General features: G+C 45.3%; 2 protein-coding genes across 2 annotated transcripts in view; one reads left to right on the top strand and one right to left on the bottom strand.

Moving 5' to 3' along the window:
- Positions 1-2732, bottom strand: part of LOC138372538 (uncharacterized) — an 8091-nt gene extending 5359 nt beyond the window's left edge. Inside the window, exon 1 of the mRNA XM_069338010.1 lies at positions 2682-2732. Within this exon, the coding sequence (XP_069194111.1) occupies positions 2682-2732 (51 nt within the window). The remainder of the gene's footprint in view (positions 1-2681) is intronic.
- A 141-nt stretch (positions 2733-2873) lies between these two features.
- Positions 2874-9384, top strand: LOC138372539 (autotransporter adhesin BpaC-like). Its single transcript, XM_069338012.1, has 3 exons — positions 2874-2974; positions 8308-8760; positions 8904-9384. The coding sequence occupies exons 1-3, from the start codon at positions 2874-2876 to the stop codon at positions 9382-9384; spliced, it is 1035 nt and encodes a 344-aa protein (XP_069194113.1).
- The last annotated feature ends 9813 nt before the right edge of the window (positions 9385-19197 follow it).

Genomic DNA, 19197 nt, shown 5'->3' on the forward strand with positions numbered 1-19197 from the left:
TTTTTTTTTATTCAAGTTAAAATTAACGTAGATATATGACCAAACCTAACCAACCCTACCTAACCTAACCTAACCTATCTTTATAGGTTAGGTTACGTTAGGTAGCCGAAAAAGTTAGGTTAGGTAGTCGAAAAACAATTAATTCATGAAAACTTGGCTTATTAGGCAAATCGGGCCTTGCATAGTAAGCTGAGAAGTGCGTTCTGGCTATTAGGTACGACATATATATATACATTATATATATATATATATATATATACATATTATATATATATATATATATATATATATATATATATACATTATATATATATTTTATTAAATATGACCGAAAAAGTAAGATTAATAATTCTAACACGAATTTTCTCAATCTTTCGTACATTATGCTTCACTGTTGGAGGTAAATCAAAAATCACTTCTCCAAAATTCATTTTTATTTCTAGTCTGACGCGACACGGGCGCGTTTCGTAAAACTTATTACATTTTCAAAGAATATCTTTGAAAATGTAATAAGTTTTACGAAACGCGCCCGTGTCGCGTCAGACTAGAAATAAAAATGAATTTTGGAGAAGTGATTTTTGATTTACCTCCAACAGTGAAGCATAATGTACGAAAGATTGAGAAAATTCGTGTTAGAATTATTAATCTTACTTTTTCGGTCATATTTAATAAAATATGTCTACAGGAAAGACTGCTACCAAAATATACTAATTATATATATATATATATATATATACATATTATATATATATATACATTATATATATATATATATACATTATATATATATATATATACATATTATATATATATATATACATTATATATATATATATATATATATATATATATATACATATATATATACATACATTATATATATATACATACATTATATATATATACATACATTATATATATACATATATATATATATATATATACATATATATATATATATACATTATATATATATATACATTATATATATATATATATATATACATTATATATATATATACATTATATATATATACATTATATATATATATATACATTATATATATACATTATATATATATATACATTATATATATATATACATTATATATATATATACATTATATATATATATACATTATATATATATATATACACATTATATATATATACATTATATATATATATATATACATTATATATATATATATATATATATATATATACATTATATATATATATGCATTATATATATATATACATTATATATATATATACATTATATATATATATACATTATATATATATATATACATTATATATATATATATATATATATATATATATATATATATATATACATTATATATATATATATATATACATTATATATATATATATATATATATATATATATACATTATATATATATATATATATATACATTATATATATATATATATATACATTATATATATATATATATATATATATATATACATTATATATATATATATATACATTATATATATATATATATATACATTATATATATATATACATTATATATATATATATACATTATATATATATATATACATCATATATATATATATACATTATATATATATATATATATATATATATATATATATATACATTATATATATATATATATATATATACATTATATATATATATATATATATATATATATGCATTATATATATATATATACATTATATATATATATATATATATATATATGCATTATATATATATATATACATTATATATATATATATATATATATATATATATATATATATATATATGTCGTACCTAGTAGCCAGAACGCACTTCTCAGCCTACTATGCAAGGCCCGATTTGCCTAATAAGCCAAGTTTTCCTGAATTAATATATTTTCTCTAATTTTTTTCTTATGAAATGATAAAGCTACCCATTTCATTATGTATGACGTCAATTTTTTTTTATTAGAGTTTAAATTAACGTAGATATATGAACAAACCCAACCAACCCTACCTAACCTAACCTATCTTAATAGGTTAGGTTAGGTTAGGTAGCGGAAAAAGTTAGGTTAGGTTAGGTTAGGTAGGTTAGGTACTCGAAAAACAATTAATTCATGAAAACTTGTCTTATTAGGCAAATTAGCCCTTGCATAGTAGGCTGAGAAGTGAGTTCTGGCTACTAGGTACGACATATATATATATACATTATATATATATATATACATTATATATATATATATATGATTATATATATATATATATATATATATATATATATATATATATATATATACATTATATATATATATACATTATATATATATATACATTATATATATATATACATTATATATATATATACATATATATATATATATATATATATATATATATATATATATATATATATATATATATATATATATATATATATATATATATATAGTGCATTAAAACGCTTTGTTTAAGTGATCGTTAACAGAGCTCTGCTGATGAGGACTTCAAACACGTCAAAAGCACTTCACTTGTTATCTACTATTTCATTGTTGTTATTCAACATTTCAACAGATCTGTGTTTTATTTTATCGTCGTTGCATATCTGTATATAAATGTATCAAATCAATCAACACGAATCTTTTTAATATTTCTTACGTTTTTCTTTACTATCGAGGGTAATTCAAAACTTAACTCTCCAAAGTTCATTTTCACATTTTTATTTATAGTCTGACGCCTAGAAGCATTTCATAAGACTTTTCTCATGTTTTCAGAGACAAATTTTTATGTACTCCGTTTCAAGCTTATATTTGTTTTTGGGTGAGGTGATAAAACACGTTCCTGTGCACAATGCACAAACAACGGGGCTCCATCAAGGAGCACATAATCTCCTCATACAACCGCACCATCACCAGAGAAATCTTAACAAGCAACACTGAAATTATCGATAGGTACAGCGAGAGCACGAGGCTCGACATCTGCGAGGCACTACACACCAAAAAGTCAACACCAGCAATCAGCAGCCAATTAACACATAATTACATTCTACCCACTTCAAGACCCCCGAACCAACACAGGAGCAAGAAGAGAAAATAAGCAATAATTCGTGTCCTGACTATGTAAAATTATCTTTACCTCATGATTGCCCATTGGTTCGTGTTTTATCACCTCACCCAAAAAACAAATATAAGAATGAAACGGAGTAAATAAAAATTTGTCTTTGAAAATGTGAGATGTCTCTTACGAAATGCTTCTAGGCGTCAGACCATAAATAAAAATGTGAAAATGAACTTTGGAGAATTAATTTTTCAATTATCCTCGACAGTGAAGAAAAACATTATATATATATATATATATATATATATATATATATATATATATATATATATATATATATATATATCGAGATTATATATTTATATATTTATTTATATTTATCTGGTGTGTATCAAGAATTAACCTAATATGTATATATCATTACTTATTTATAAATCCTTAACTAATTATTTTGTAAAAAGTAATATTTTGAATGTTTATTACATGTGTTTTTACAAAGTTAATAATACATGTCAAACACACACGCACATGTTAATATAAGGGAATAAAGGAAGCAGGTATTGTGAGGCGGTAACTATGATAAAAAAAGATTTGCCAGAATGTTGTATTTATAGGAAGTTGATCATATTTATTCATAAGATTAAAATGAATAAATGTAAATACAAAAATATGATTGTTTCGTCTTTTGTAGAAAGTGGAGAGTAAATTTTCAATTACTGTTCTTACATTTAATGTCTCTCTTTAGTGTCTTGTCCTGTGTCTCATCACTGACGTGTCCTGTTTCTCATCACTGACGTGTCCTGTGTCTCATCACTGACGTGTCCTGTGTCTCATCATCGACGTGTCCTGTGTCTCATCACTGACGTGTCCTGTGTCTCATCACTGACGTGTCCTGTGTCTCATCACTGACGTGTCCTGTGTCTCATCACTGACGTGTCCTGTGTCTCATCACTGACGTGTCCTGTGTCTCATCACTGACGTGTCCTGTGTCTCATCACTGACGTGTCCTGTGTCTCATCACTGACGTGTCCTGTGTCTCATCACTGACGTGTCCTGTGTCTCATCATCGACGTGTCCTGTGTCTCATCATCGACGTGTCCTGTTTCTCATCACTGACGTGTCCTGTTTCTCATCACTGACGTGTCCTGTTTCTCATCACTGACGTGTCCTGTGTCTCATCACTGACGTGTCCTGTGTCTCATCACTGACGTGTCCTGTGTCTCATCACTGACGTGTCCTGTGTCTCATCATCGACGTGTCCTGTGTCTCATCATCGACGTGTCCTGTTTCTCATCATCGACGTGTCCTGTGTCTCATCATCGACGTGTCCTGTTTCTCATCACTGACGTGTCCTGTTTCTCATCATCGACGTGTCCTGTTTCTCATCACTGACGTGTCCTGTTTCTCATCATCTACGTGTCCTGTGTCTCATCATCATCGATGTGTCCTGTTTCTCATCACTGACGTGTCCTGTTTCTCATCATCGACGTGTCCTGTTTCTCATCATTGACGTGTCCTGTTTCTCATCATCGACGTGTTCTGTTTCTCATCATCGACGTGTCCAGTTTCTCATCATCGACGTGTTCTGTTTCTCATCACTGGCGTGTCCTGTGTCTCATCATCGACGTGTCCTGTTTCTCATCATCGACGTGTCGTGTTTCTCATCACTCACGAGTCCTGTTTCTCATCACTGACGTGTCCTGTTTCTCATCACTGACGTGTTCTGTTTCTCATCACTGACGTGTCCTGTGTCTCATCAGTGCCTTGTCCTGTGTCTCATCAGTGCCTTGTCCTGTGTCTCATCAGTGCCTTGTCCTGTGTCTCAGTGCCTTGTCCTGTGTCTCATCAGTGCCTTGTCCTGTGTCTCATCAGTGCCTTGTCCTGTGTCTCATCAGTGCCTTGTCCTGTGTCTCATCAGTGCCTTGTCCTGTGTCTCATCAGTGCCTTGTCCTGTGTCTCATCAGTGACGTGTTAATAAAATATTATTAACTAAATATTAATAAAGTTTACTGAGAAGAAGAAGAAGAAGAAAAATATAAGGCATGAGAACAAGACAAATAATGAAAAGGTAAATAAGAGAGATGAAAAACATGCATCAGCAAATTGCGACTCTTAGGCAGAAGGTAGAGTGACGGTCTCGCTTCATGCGGGTCGGCGTTCAATCCCCGACCGTCCAAGGGGTTGGGCACCATTCCTTCCCTCCGTCCTAGCCCTAATCCTTATCCTGACCACTTTCCAAGGGCTATACAGTTGTAATGGCTTTACGCTTTCCTCTAATGGTTCTCTGCCTCACAAGACCCCTGATTCCCCTTAACTCCCTCTCTCCCCTTATCCTCCCCTTAACCACTCTCTCCCCTTAACCACTCTCTCACCTTAACCTCCCCTTAACCACTCTCTCCCCTTAACTCCCTTTCTCTCCTTAACTACTCTCTCCCCATAACTCCCTCTCTCCCCTTAACCACTCTCTCCCCTTAACCTCCCCTTAACCACTCTCTCCCCTTAACCACTCTCTCCCCTTAACTCCCTCTCTCCCCTTAACCACTCTCTCCCCTTAACCACTCTCTCCCCTTAACTCCCTTTCTCTCCTTAACCACTCTCTCCCCATAACTCCCTCTCTCCCCTTAACCTCCCCTTAACCACTCTCTCCCCTTAACCACTCTCTCCCCTTAACCTCCTTATTTCCCATATCACTCCTTCACTCCCCTAAGCCACGTCTGGAAAATTATTCGCCTGTTGATGGTCTGTTATTATTTAGTTAATGATTTACTGCATGCAGTCGCTCAGGGTGTAGTGACCTGGGTGTAGTGACCAGGGTGTAGTGACCAGGGTGTAGTGACCAGGGTGTAGTGACCAGGGTGTAGTGACCAGGGTGTTGTGACCAGGGTGTAGTGACCAGGGTGTAGTGACCAGGGTGTAGTGACCAGGGTGTAGTGACCAGGGTGTAGTGACCAGGGTGTTGTGACCAGGGTGTTGTGACCAGGGTGTTGTGACCAGGGTGTTGTGACCAGGGTGTTGTGACCAGGGTGTTGTGACCAGGGTGTTGTGACCTGGGTGTAGTAACCAGAGTGTAGTGACCAGGGTGTAGTGACCAGAGTGTAGTGACCAGGGTGTTGTGTCCAGGGTGTAGTGACCAGGGTGTAGTGACCTGGGTGTAGTAACCAGGGTGTAGTGACCAGAGTGTAGTGACCAGGGTGTTGTGTCCAGGGTGTAGTGTCCAGGGTGTAGTGACCAGGGTGTAGTGACCAGGGTGTTGTGACCAGGGTGTTGTGACCAGGGTGTTGTGACCAGGGTGTTGTGACCAGGGTGTTGTGACCAGGGTGTTGTGACCAGGGTGTTGTGACCAGGGTGTTGTGACCAGGGTGTTGAGACCAGGGTGTTGAGACCAGGGTGTTGAGACCAGGGTGTTGTGACCAGGGTGTCGTGACCAGGGTGTCGTGACCAGGGTGTCGTGACCAGGGTGTCGTGACCAGGGTGTTGTGACAAGGGTGTTGTGACCAGGGTGTTGTGACCAGGGTGTTGTGACCAGGGTGTTGTGACCAGGGTGTAGTGACCAGGGTGTAGTGACCAGGGTGTAGTGACCAGGGTGTAGTGACCAGGGTGTAGTGACCAGGGTGTAGTGACCAGGGTGTTGTGACCAGGGTGTTGTGACCAGGGTGTTGTGACCAGGGTGTTGTGACCAGGTTGTTGTGACCAGGGTGTTGAGACCAGGGTGTTGAGACCAGGGTGTTGTGACCAGGGTGTTGTGACCAGAGTGTTGTGACCAGGTTGTTGTGACCAGGGTGTAGTGACCAGGGTGTTGTGACCAGGGTGTTGTGACCAGGGTGTTGTGACCAGGGTGTAGTGACCAGGGTGTTGTGACCAGGGTGTAGTGACCTTCAGGACCACTACAGGGTGTAGTGACCTTGCACCAGTGTAGCTGTAATGATACTAAATATTAAAGAAACTATTGATCAATTCATAACTAAAAACGTAAGGGAAACAATTTATTTACTTTTAGTTTACCTGGAAAGTCACACAAGATGCCATTGAGTTGTCGCTTAAAGCAGGAACTTTTGCCGCCCATCCTCCACTACGGGCTCACCATAGCCCGTGCTACTTGCAACTTTTGTTCCCAGTAGCCGATTCAAAAACAACAAACAACAACAACCGTCCTCCTAAGGTTCCCCAACGTCAAGAAACTATCGTACTAAAGTGCCCTTATCCTAACCTACCAGAGGACCCAAAACAGAAAACGGGACAGTATGTCAATTTCACGAGTCGCTACCATTTTCTAGTACGACAATTTTAGACCATAGGTAGAACATACGTCAAGATGCGACGCTCTATTGGGAGGACGAGTCGACTTTTGACGTCCGTTTCTGGCACACATTTTGTCCAGGGATTGTCCTTGGAGACGTCATCTGAAGGTCTTGTGAGGAGGAGGGAGCCCTTAGGGTCCGTGCCAGACCCGTCCACACCTGGAGCCCGTCTCGGGTGATCCTCAGCGTCAGCGGCTACCATCTTGTCCTCCACCAACCCATCAGCAGCGTCCTGCAGTCATGTGTAGCTGTTATCATCTGGCTCAAGTTATGGTATTATCTGGCTCAGGTTATGATATTATCTGGCTCAAGCTATGATATTATCTGGCTCAAGTTAGGGTTTTATCTGGCTCAAGTTATGATATTATCTGGCTCAAGCTATGATATTATCTGGTTCAAGTTATAATATTATCTGGCTCAAGTTATGGTATTACCTGGCTCAAGTTATGGTATTATCTGGCTCAAGTTATGGTATTATCTGGCTCAGGTTATGATATTATCTGGCTCAAGCTATGATATTATCTGGCTCAAGTTAGGGTTTTATCTGGCTCAAGTTATGATATTATCTGGCTCAAGCTATGATATTATCTGGCTCAAGTTATAATATTATCTGGCTCAAGTTATAATATTATCTGGCTCAAGTTATGATATTATCTGGCTCAAGTTATGATATTATCTGGCTCAAGTTATGATATTATCTGGCTCAAGTTATGGTATTATCAGGCTCAAGTTATAATATTATCTGGCTCAAGTTATAATATTATCTGGCTCAAGTTATAATATTATCTGGCTCAAGTTATGGTATTATCAGGCTCGAGTTATAATATTATCTGGCTCAAGTTATAATATTATCTGGCTCAAGTTATGGTCCCACTGGAGACTTGAGGGAGGTGTAACCCTTCCTGTAAACGATGACCACATTGGCACAGTGAGGCAATTACTCCGGGGGACTTGGCCACCACTCCGGGGGACTTGGCCACCACTCCGGGGGACTTGGCCACCTCTCCGGGGGACTTGGCCACCACTCCGGGGGGACTTGGCCACTACTCCGGGGGGGGGGGCTTGGCCACCACTCCGGGGGACTTGGCCACCACTCCGGGGGACTTGGCCACCACTCCGGGGGACTTGGCCACCACTCCGGGGGACTTGGCCACCACTCCGGGGGACTTGGCCACCACTCCGGGGGACTTGGCCACCACTCCGGGGGACTTGGCCACCACTCCGGGGGACTTGGCCACCACTCCGGGGGACTTGGCCACCACTCCGGGGGACTTGGCCACCACTCCGGGGGACTTGGCCACCACTCCGGGGGACTTGGCCACCACTCCGGGGGACTTGGCCACCACTCCGGGGGACTTGGCCACCAGTCCGGGGGGGGCTTGGCCACCACTCCGGGGGGGGCTTGGCCACCACTCCGGGGGGGGCTTGGCCACCACTCCGGGGGACTTGGCCACCAGTCCGGGGGGGGGCTTGGCCACCACTCCGGGGGGGGCTTGGCCACCACTCCGGGGGACTTGGCCACCAGTCCGGGGGGGGGCTTGGCCACCACTCCGGGGGGGGGCTTGGCCACCACTCCGGGGGACTTGGCCACCACTCCGGGGGACTTGGCCACCACTCCGGGGGACTTGGCCACCACTCCGGGGGACTTGGCCACCACTCCGGGGGACTTGGCCACCACTCCGGGGGACTTGGCCACCACTCCGGGGGACTTGGCCACCACTCCGGGGGACTTGGCCACCACTCCGGGGGACTTGGCCACCACTCCGGGGGACTTGGCCACCACTCCGGGGGACTTGGCCACCACTCCGGGGGACTTGGCCACCACTCCGGGGGACTTGGCCACCACTCCGGGGGACTTGGCCACCACTCCGGGGGACTTGGCCACCACTCCGGGGGACTTGGCCACCACTCCGGGGGACTTGGCCACCACTCCGGGGGACTTGGCCACCACTCCGGGGGACTTGGCCACCACTCCGGGGGACTTGGCCACCACTCCGGGGGACTAGCTTGGCCACCACTCCGGGGGACTAGCTTGGCCACCACTCCGGGGGGGGGCTTGGCCACCACTCCGGGGGGGGGCTTGGCCACCACTCCGGGGGGGGACTTGGCCACTACTCCGGGGGACTTGGCCACTACTCCGGGGGACTTGGCCACTACTCCGGGGGACTTGGCCACTACTCCGGGGGACTTGGCCACCACTCCGGGGGACTTGGCCACCACTCCGGGGGACTTGGCCACCACTCCGGGGGACTAGCTTGGCCACCACTCCGGGGGACTTGGCCACCACTCCGGGGGACTTGGCCACCACTCCGGGGGACTTGGCCACCACTCCGGGGGACTAGCTTGGCCACCACTCCGGGGGACTTGGCCACCACTCCGGGGGACTTGGCCACCACTCCGGGGGACTAGCTTGGCCACCACTCCGGGGGACTTGGCCACCACTCCGGGGGACTAGCTTGGCCACCACTCCGGGGGACTTGGCCACCACTCCGGGGGACTTGGCCACCACTCCGGGGGACTTGGCCACCACTCCGGGGGACTAGCTTGGCCACCACTCCGGGGGGGGGGCTTGGCCACCACTCCGGGGGACTTGGCCACCACTCCGGGGGACTTGGCCACCACTCCGGGGGACTTGGCCACCACTCCGGGGGACTTGGCCACCACTCCGGGGGACTTGGCCACCACTCCGGGGGACTTGGCCACCACTCCGGGGAACTTGGCCACCACTCCGGGGGACTAGCTTGGCCACCACTCCGGGGGGGGGGCTTGGCCACCACTCCGGGGGACTTGGCCACCACTCCGGGGGACTTGGCCACCACTCCGGGGGACTTGGCCACCACTCCGGGGGACTAGCTTGGCCACCACTCCGGGGGACTTGGCCACCACTGGTGCACAAGTCTTGTACTACATTAGAGCACAGTGCTCTGTGGATTATTTAATTGTTTCGTCATTGTTATCAATGCTCCCATTAAACTGTGTTCTGGAATGCTTCGTGTCCCTTTGATCCGGAGAGCACAATATATTGTCCTCACCGTCAAGCCCCTTTACCCCCTTGCACCCCTTAACTCCCTTAACTCCCTTGGTTCCCTTAAACTCCACTATACCACCCCCTTAACTCCCACACTAACGTTAACCTCCACAACCACCGTCACTCTCCCACACAAAATTCGTGTTTGTGACGTGGGAGGCGGTGAGAGGTGGATGAGCGATGGGTGAGAGTGACGGGGGCGGGACATTAACGTGGGACTCCCACCCGTGGGGGCGGGACATTAGCGTGGGACTCCCACCGTGGGGGGCGGGACATTAACGTGGGACTCCCACCGTGGGGGGCGGGACATTAACGTGGGACTCCCACCGTGGGGGGCGGGACATTAACGTGGGACTCCCACCGTGGGGGCGGGACATTAACGTGGGACTCCCACCGTGGGGGGCGGGACATTAGCGTGGGACTCCCACCGTGGGGGCGGGACATTAGCGTGGGACTCCCACCGTGGGGGCGGGACATTAGCGTGGGACTCCCACCGTGGGGGGCGGGACATTAGCGTGGGACCCCCACCGTGGGGGCGGGACATTAGCGTGGGACTCCCACCGTGGGGGGCGGGACATTAACGTGGGACTCCCACCGTGCGGGGCGGGACATTAGCGTGGGACTCCCACCGTGCGGGGCGGGACATTAGCGTGGGACTCCCACCGTGGGGGGCGGGACATTAGCGTGGGACTCCCACCGTGGGGGCGGGACATTAGCGTGGGACTCCCACCGTGGGGGCGGGACATTAATATACACGCTCACAGCTCCAATATATCGCGGATAAATAATTGTGGCCCTTGGTAAATTACACGGCTCCAGTCACTCAAAATATATGTTCCCGCTCTCTCATATGTAAAGTGTGTGTGTGTGCGTGTGTGTGTGTGTGTGTGTATGTGCGTGTGTGTGTGTGTGTGTATGTGCGTGTGTGTGTGTGTGTGTGCGTGTGCGTGTGTGTGTGTGTGTGTTTATTTCGTGTATCTGTGGAATCGAGCTACAAGCTCTTGGACCCCGCCTTTCCAACCAATTTTGTTTTCCCGACATTATGTCTACTACATTTCTAACACACACACACACACACACACACACACAAGGGGGCCTCGTAGCCTGGTGGATAGCGCGCAGGACTCGTAATTCTGTGGCGCGGGTTCGATTCCCGCACGAGGCAGAAACAAATGGGCAAAGTTTCTTTCACCCTAAGTGCCCCTGTTACCTAGCAGTAAATAGGTACCTGGGAGTTAGTCAGCTGTCACGGGCTGCTTCCTGGGGGGTGTGTGTGTGGTGTGTGGGGAAAAAAAAAAAAAAAAAAAAAAAAAATGTAGTTAGTAAAACAGTTGATTGACAGTTGAGAGGCGGGCCGAAAGAGCAAAGCTCAACCCCCGCAAAAACACAACAAGTAAACACAACTAGTAAACACACACACATACACACACACACACACACACACACACACACACACACACACACACACACACACACACACACACACACACACACACATTCATTTCTCTCAATGTTTGCGGACGATGCTAAAATTATGAGAAGGATTAAAACAGAAGAGGACTGTTTGAGGCTTCAAGAAGACCTAGACAAGCTGAAGGAATGGTCGAACAAATGGTTGTTAGAGTTTGACCCAACCAAATGTAATGTAATGAAGATAGGTGTAGGGAGCAGGAGGCCAGATACAAGGTATCATCTGGGAGAGGAAATTCTTCAGGAGTCAGGGAAGGAAAAAGACTTGGGGGTTGATATCACGCCAGAACTGTCTCCTGCAGCACATATCAAGCGGATAACATCAGCGGCATATGCCAGGCTGGCCAACATACGAACGGCATTCAGAAACTTGTGTAAAGAATCATTCAGAACTTTGTATACCACATATGTCAGGCCAATCCTGGAGTATGCAGCCCCAGCATGGAGTCCATATCTAGTCAAGGATAAGACTAAACTGGAAAAGGTTCAAAGGTTTGCCACCAGACTAGTACCCGAGCTGAGAGGTATGAGCTACGAGGAGAGACTCCGGGAATTAAACCTCACTTCGCTGGAAGACAGAAGAGTTAGGGGGGACATGATCACCACATTCAAGATTCTGAAGGGGATTGATAGGGTAGATAAAGACAGTCTATTTAACACAAGGGGAACACGCACAAGGGGACACAGGTGGAAACTGAGTGCCCAAATGAGCCACAGAGATATTAGAAAGAACTTTTTTAGTGTCAGAGTGGTTGACAAATGGAATGCATTAGGAAGTAATGTGGTGGAGGGTGACTCCATGCACAGTTTCAAGTGTAGATATGACAGAGCCCAGTAGGCTCAGGAATCTGTACACCTGTTGATTGACGGTTGAGAGGCGGGACCAAAGAGCCAGAGCTCAACCCCCGCAAACACAACTAGGTGAGTACACACACACACACACACACACACACACACACACACACACACACACACACACACACACACACACACACACACACACACACACACACAGAGTAGGGCCACACTTTACACTGAACGACTCCGACATGAGGGAAATTGCTCTTGAGACTCCAGTAGGAATGAGCGACCACAGTACACTGGTGTTTGAGTCTCTGGTTGATGAAGGGTTATTGAACTCGAGGAGGGGAACTGAAAACAAATGGCTGGCATTCCGTAAGGGTAACTATGAGTAGATAAGAAAATTCCTAACAGATATAGCATGGGAAACAGAGCTCAGGGGAAAGACTGGCCAAAGACATGATGGACTACATCACGCAGAAGTGCAAGAAAGCAGCAAATAAGTTTGTCCCAGTCCAAAGGGGAAAAAGGGAAATGAAGATGTGAAACCCCATGGTTTATTGAGATGTAAGCTAGCTAAGTAGCAAAGTAAAAGGGCATGGAGAAACTATAGGAATAACAGGACACTTGAGAGCAGAGAAAGATACTAGAGTGCCAGGAATGAATATGTCAGGATGAGAAGAGAGGCAAAAAGACAATACGAAAATGACATCGCAAGCAAGGCAAAGACTCAGCCTAAATTGCTGCACAGCCACATCAGGAGAAAAACAACAGTAAAGGAACAGATAATGAAATTAAGGTTAGGGGCAAAAGGATTCACTACAAACGACAAGGAAGTTGTGAGGAACTGAATAAGAAATTCCAGGAGGTCTTCACCTTAAAGCAAGGAGAAATTCCAGAGATAAGAGAGGGAATAGTTAACCAGGAACCACTAGAAGAGTTTGAGATTACCAGTGAGGAAGTAAAGAAGTTGTTACTAGAGTTGGATGTGAGAAAGGCTATAGGTCCAGATGGCATCTCCCCTCGGATACTAAAGGAAGGAGCAGAAGAACTGTGCCTGCCACTTTCCATAGTGTATAACAAATCACTGACAACAAAGGACCTGCCAGAAACTTGCAAAGCAGCTAATGTAGTCCCGATATACAAGAAGGGGGATAGACAGGAGGCACTGAACTACAGGCTAGTGCCCCTAACGTGCATACCATGCAAGCTGATGGAGAATATTGTGCCAAGAAAGCTAGTGGAACATCTGGAGTGAAGTAACTTTGTAACACGGCATCAACATGGGTTCAGGGATAGCAAGTAATGCCTCACATGGCTAATTGAATTCTATGACTAGGCAACAAAAATCAGGCAAGAGAGGGGTGGGCAGACTGCATATTTTTAGATTGCCAGAAAGCATTTGATACAGTACCACACAAGAGGCTAGTGAAAAAGCTGGAGATGCAGGCTGGAGTGAAAGGGAAGGTACTCCATTGTTTATGGGAGTACCTAAGAAACAAAAGAAAACGAGTCACTGTAAGGGGTGAGGTCTCAGATTGGCGAGACGTTACAAGAGGAGTCCCGCAGGGGTCAGTCCTTGGACCTATACTGTTTCCGATATATGTAAATGATCTCCCAGAGGGTATAGACTCGTTTCTCTCAATGTTTGCTGACGATGCAAAAATCATAAGGAGGATTCAAACAGAGAGTGATAGGAGGAGGCTACAAGATGACCTTGACAGACTGAATGAATGGTCATCTTGAGGTTATCTTGAGATGATTTCGGGGCTTTTAGTGTCCCCGCGGCCCGGTCCTCGACCAGGTCTCCACCCCCAGGAAGCAGCCCGTGACAGCTGATTAACACCCAGGTACCTATTTTACTGCTAGATAACAGGGGTATCAGGGTGAAAGAAACTCTGCCCATTGTTTCTCGCCAGTGACTGGGATCGAACCCAGGATCACAAGTCTAGCGTGCTGTCCACTCGGCCGACCGGCTCCCCGAATGGTCCAACGAATGGCTGCTAAAGTTCAACTCGATTAAATGCAAAGTAATGAAACTATGTGGTGGAAACAGGAGACCAGCCACAGGATACAGAATAGGAGATGAAGTACTTCATGAATCGGACAGAGAGAAAGATTTAAGAGTTGATATCACACCAAACCTGTCTCCTGAAGCCCACATAAAAAGAATAACGTCTGTGGCATATGCGAGGCAGGCTAACATTAGAACAGCCTTCAGGAACCTGTGTAAGGAATCATTCAGAATCTTGTATACCACATATGTAAGACCAGTCCTGGAGTATGCGGCCCCAGCATGGAGCCCGTACCTTGTCAAGCAAAAGACGAAGCTGGAAAAAGTTCAGAGTTCAGAGACTAGGCTAATCCCAGAACTAAGAGGCATGAGTTACGAGGAAAGGCTGCGGGAAATGCACCTTACGACACTGGAAGACAGAAGAGTAAGGGGAGATATGATCACTACCCACAAAATCTTCAGGGCAATTGACAGGGTAGACAAGGATAAACTATTCAACACTGGTAGTACTCGAACAAGGGGACACAGGTAGAAACTGAGTACCCAATGAGCCACAAGGACGTTAGAAAGAACTTTTTCAATGTCAGAGTAGTTAACAGGTGGAATGCATTAGGCAGTGATGTGGTGGAGGCTGACTCCATACACAGTTTTAAATGTAGATATGACAGAGCCCAGTAGGCTCAGGAGTCTATACACCAGTTGATTGACGTTTGAGAGGCGGGACCCAAGAGCCAGAGCTCAATCCCCACAAGTACAAATAGGTGAGTACATGTGCACACACACACACATACACATACACACACATACACACACACTCGTGAGGGGGGGGGGGGGGACCCATAACCAGCAACCCAGTAACACCAGAAGGAGGGCAACTCCACCACCCTCCTCTGCATAGAAACCCCCCCACCCCAAACTCTCCCTGTCCCCACTCAAATGCTCAGCCAACTCTTCCTCCCCCCCTCACCCCATTCCCACCCTGCTACTCCTCGCCTCCTCCCACCATGTCCCCCCTCCCCCCCTTTTCCTTCCTGTCCTCTCTCCCCCTTCATCCCATACCCTCCCTGTCCCACCTTCACTTGACCCCCCACCCCTCACCCTAGTATCCTCCGAGACCCTGTTATCCACCTTACAAATGCTCACACCCATGGAACATCTTGCTCAATCAACAGAACGCTCACCAAGAAAGTGATATAGGAAGGGGCAGAAGAAAGTGAGCCTCAAGGCAATGTACACTAACATAAATGGGATTACAAATAAAGCAAATGATCTTAGTGAATGGGCACTAGAAGAAAACCCAGACATAATAGCACTCGCAGAAACAAAGTTCACGAAAACCATAACAAATGCAGTGTTTCCACAGGACTACTGTGTTGTGAGGAAAGGTAGAGAAGGAAGAGAAGGTGGTGTAGAGAAGGAGGAGATGGTTATTCAGGGCTGTGAGGGTTTCAGTGACTACGTAACAGGTACCATAACAACTGGAGGACAAAAAATGATAGTCGTAGTCATATATAACCCACCACCAAATGACAGAAGACCCAGACAGGAATATGATAGAAACAACATGGCCACCATGCCCCTGTTGCCCCTGTTACCTAGCAGTAAAATAGGTACCTGGGTGTTAGTCAGCTGTCACGGGCTGCTTCCTCGGGGTGGAGGCCTGGTCGAGGACCGGGCTGCGGGGACACTAAAGCCCCGAAATCATCTCAAGATAACCTCAAGATCTTAAGATAACCATGGGCGCTTGACAGCTATATGGACAGCGTTTCGGATGTAGTCCTGAGGTTTCGGGTTCGATCCCCGGTGGAGGCAGAGACAAATGGGCAAAACGTTTTTTTCACCCTGATGTCCCTGTTACCTAGCAGTTAATAGGTACCTGGGAGTTAGACAGCTGCTACGGGCTGATTCCTGGGGTTGGAGGCCTTGTCGATGACCGGGCCACGGGGACACTAAGCCCCCGAAATCATCTCAAGATAACCTCATGATAAGATAACCATTAACATAATAGAGAGAGCAGCTTCTGTCTCTAGTAGGAATGTATCTGGACTACTAATCACGGGGGAATTCAACCATGGGAAGATAGATTGGGGGAACAGAGACCCACATGGAGGACCAGACACATGGAGAGCTAAGCTGCTGGATGTGGCAACAAGAAACTTTCTAAGCCAGCACATCAAGGGACCGACAAGAATGAGAGGAGAGGATGAATCAGCTAGGCTTGTTCTAATATTTACCCTAAATGAGTGGGATATAAGGGAAGTTAAGTTGAAGCACCTTTTGGAATGAGTGATCACAGTGTATTGATTTTAGAGTTCCTGATAGAGCTAGGATTTATCTCCCCTCAAAAAGAACTAGGAAAAAAAAGGCTAGCATACCGAAAGGGAAATTATGAGATGAGAAGTTTCCTAAGGGATATTCCATGGGACACAGAACTCACAGCTAAGTCTGTACAAGACATGATGGACTATGTCACCCAAAAGTGCCAGGAGGCAGAAAACAGGATCACCCCCGCTCAAAAGGAAAAATCCGAAAAGCAAAAGAAGAATGCATGGTATAATAGGGCATGTATGGAAGGAAAAGAACTAAACAAAAAGGGCGTGGAGGAACTTCCGAAATAACAGAACACCAGAAAGCAGAGAGAGAGAAACCAGAGAACCTGAAATGAGTACGTCAGGGTGAGAAGAGAAGCAGAAAAAAATTATGAAAATGATAGAGCAAGCAAAGCCAAGACCGAACCAAAGCTACTCCACAGTCACATCAGGAGAAAAACAACTGTGAAAGAACAGGTAATGAAATTTAGAACAGGCGAAGACAGAGAATGACAAAGAGGTGTGTGAAGAACTCAACAAAAGGTTCCAGGAGGTCTTCACAATAGAACTAGGTGATGTCACTGCACTAGATGTGGTAGTAAACCAGGCGGCCTTGGAAGGGACCGAAATTACAAGAGATGAGGTCAAGAGACACCTGTTGGATCTGGACATGAGAAATGCTGTTGGTCCAGACGTGATCTCACCATGGGTGTTGATAGAATGTGCAGAGGTACTTTGCTTGTCACTCTCCATAGTGTATAGTAGGTCACTGGAGACGGGAGACCTACCAGAAGTATGGAAGACGACTAATGTAATCCAACTATACAAAAAGGGTGAAAGAAGAGGCACTGAACTACAGGCCAGTGTCCTTAACTTGTATACCATGCAAGGAGATGGAGAAGATTGTGATAAAAAACTTAGAAACACATCTGGACAGAAGGGATTTCGTAACAACCCATCAACATGGGTTCAGGAAGGTTAAATCTTACCATAAAGGCTTAATAGAATTCTACGATCAGGTGACAAAGATTAAGCAAGTAAGAGAAGGCTGGGCGGACTGCATTTTCTTGGATTGTCGAAAAGCCTTTGACACAGCACCCCATAAAAGGCTGGCACATAAGCTGGAGAGACAGGCAGGAGTGACTGGTAAGGTCAGTCCCTCATCCAGTGGATAATGGAGTACCAAAGCCATAGGAAGCAGAGAGTTACAGTGAGGGGTGAGACCTCAGATTGGCGTGAAGTCACCAGTGGAGTCCCACAGGGCTCTGTACTCGGTCCTATCCTCGGTCCACAAACATCACCACAAACTCAACAAACGCACAACACCACCACAAACACCACCACAAACGCCACAACACCACCACAAACGCACAACACCACCACAAACACCACAACAACACCACAAACGCCACAACACTACAAACGCCACAACAACACCATAAATGCCACACCACCACCACAAACGCCACAACACCACCACAAACGCCACAACACCACCACAAACGCCACAACACCACCACAAACGACACAACACCAACACAAACACCACCACAAATGCCACAACACCACCACAAATGCCAGAAACACCACCACAAACGCCACAACACCACCACAAACGCCACAACACCACCACAAACGCCACAACACCACCACAAACGCCACAACACCACCACAAACGACACAACACCAACACAAACACCACCACAAATGCCACAACACCACCACAAATGCCAGAAACACCACCACAAACGCCACAACACCACCACAAACGCCACAACACCACCACAAACGACACAACACCACCACAAACGACACAACACCACCACAAACGACACAACACCAACACAAACACCACCACAAACGCCACAACACCACCACAAACACCACAACACCACCACAAATGCCACAAACACCACCCCAAAACGCCACAACACCACCACAAACACCACCACAAATGCCACAACACCACCACAAACGCCACAACACCACAAACGCCACAACACCACCACAAACACCACCACAAATGCCACAAACACCACCACAAACGCCACAAACACCACCACAAACACCACCACAAATGCCACAAACACCACCACAAATGCCACAAACGCCACAACACCACCACAAATGCCACAACACCACAAACGCCACAACACCACCACAAACGCCACAACACCACCACAAACGCCACAACACC

Source organism: Procambarus clarkii, chromosome 39, assembly GCF_040958095.1.
Source record: "Procambarus clarkii isolate CNS0578487 chromosome 39, FALCON_Pclarkii_2.0, whole genome shotgun sequence".
NCBI classification, from domain to species: Eukaryota; Metazoa; Arthropoda; class Malacostraca; order Decapoda; family Cambaridae; genus Procambarus; species Procambarus clarkii.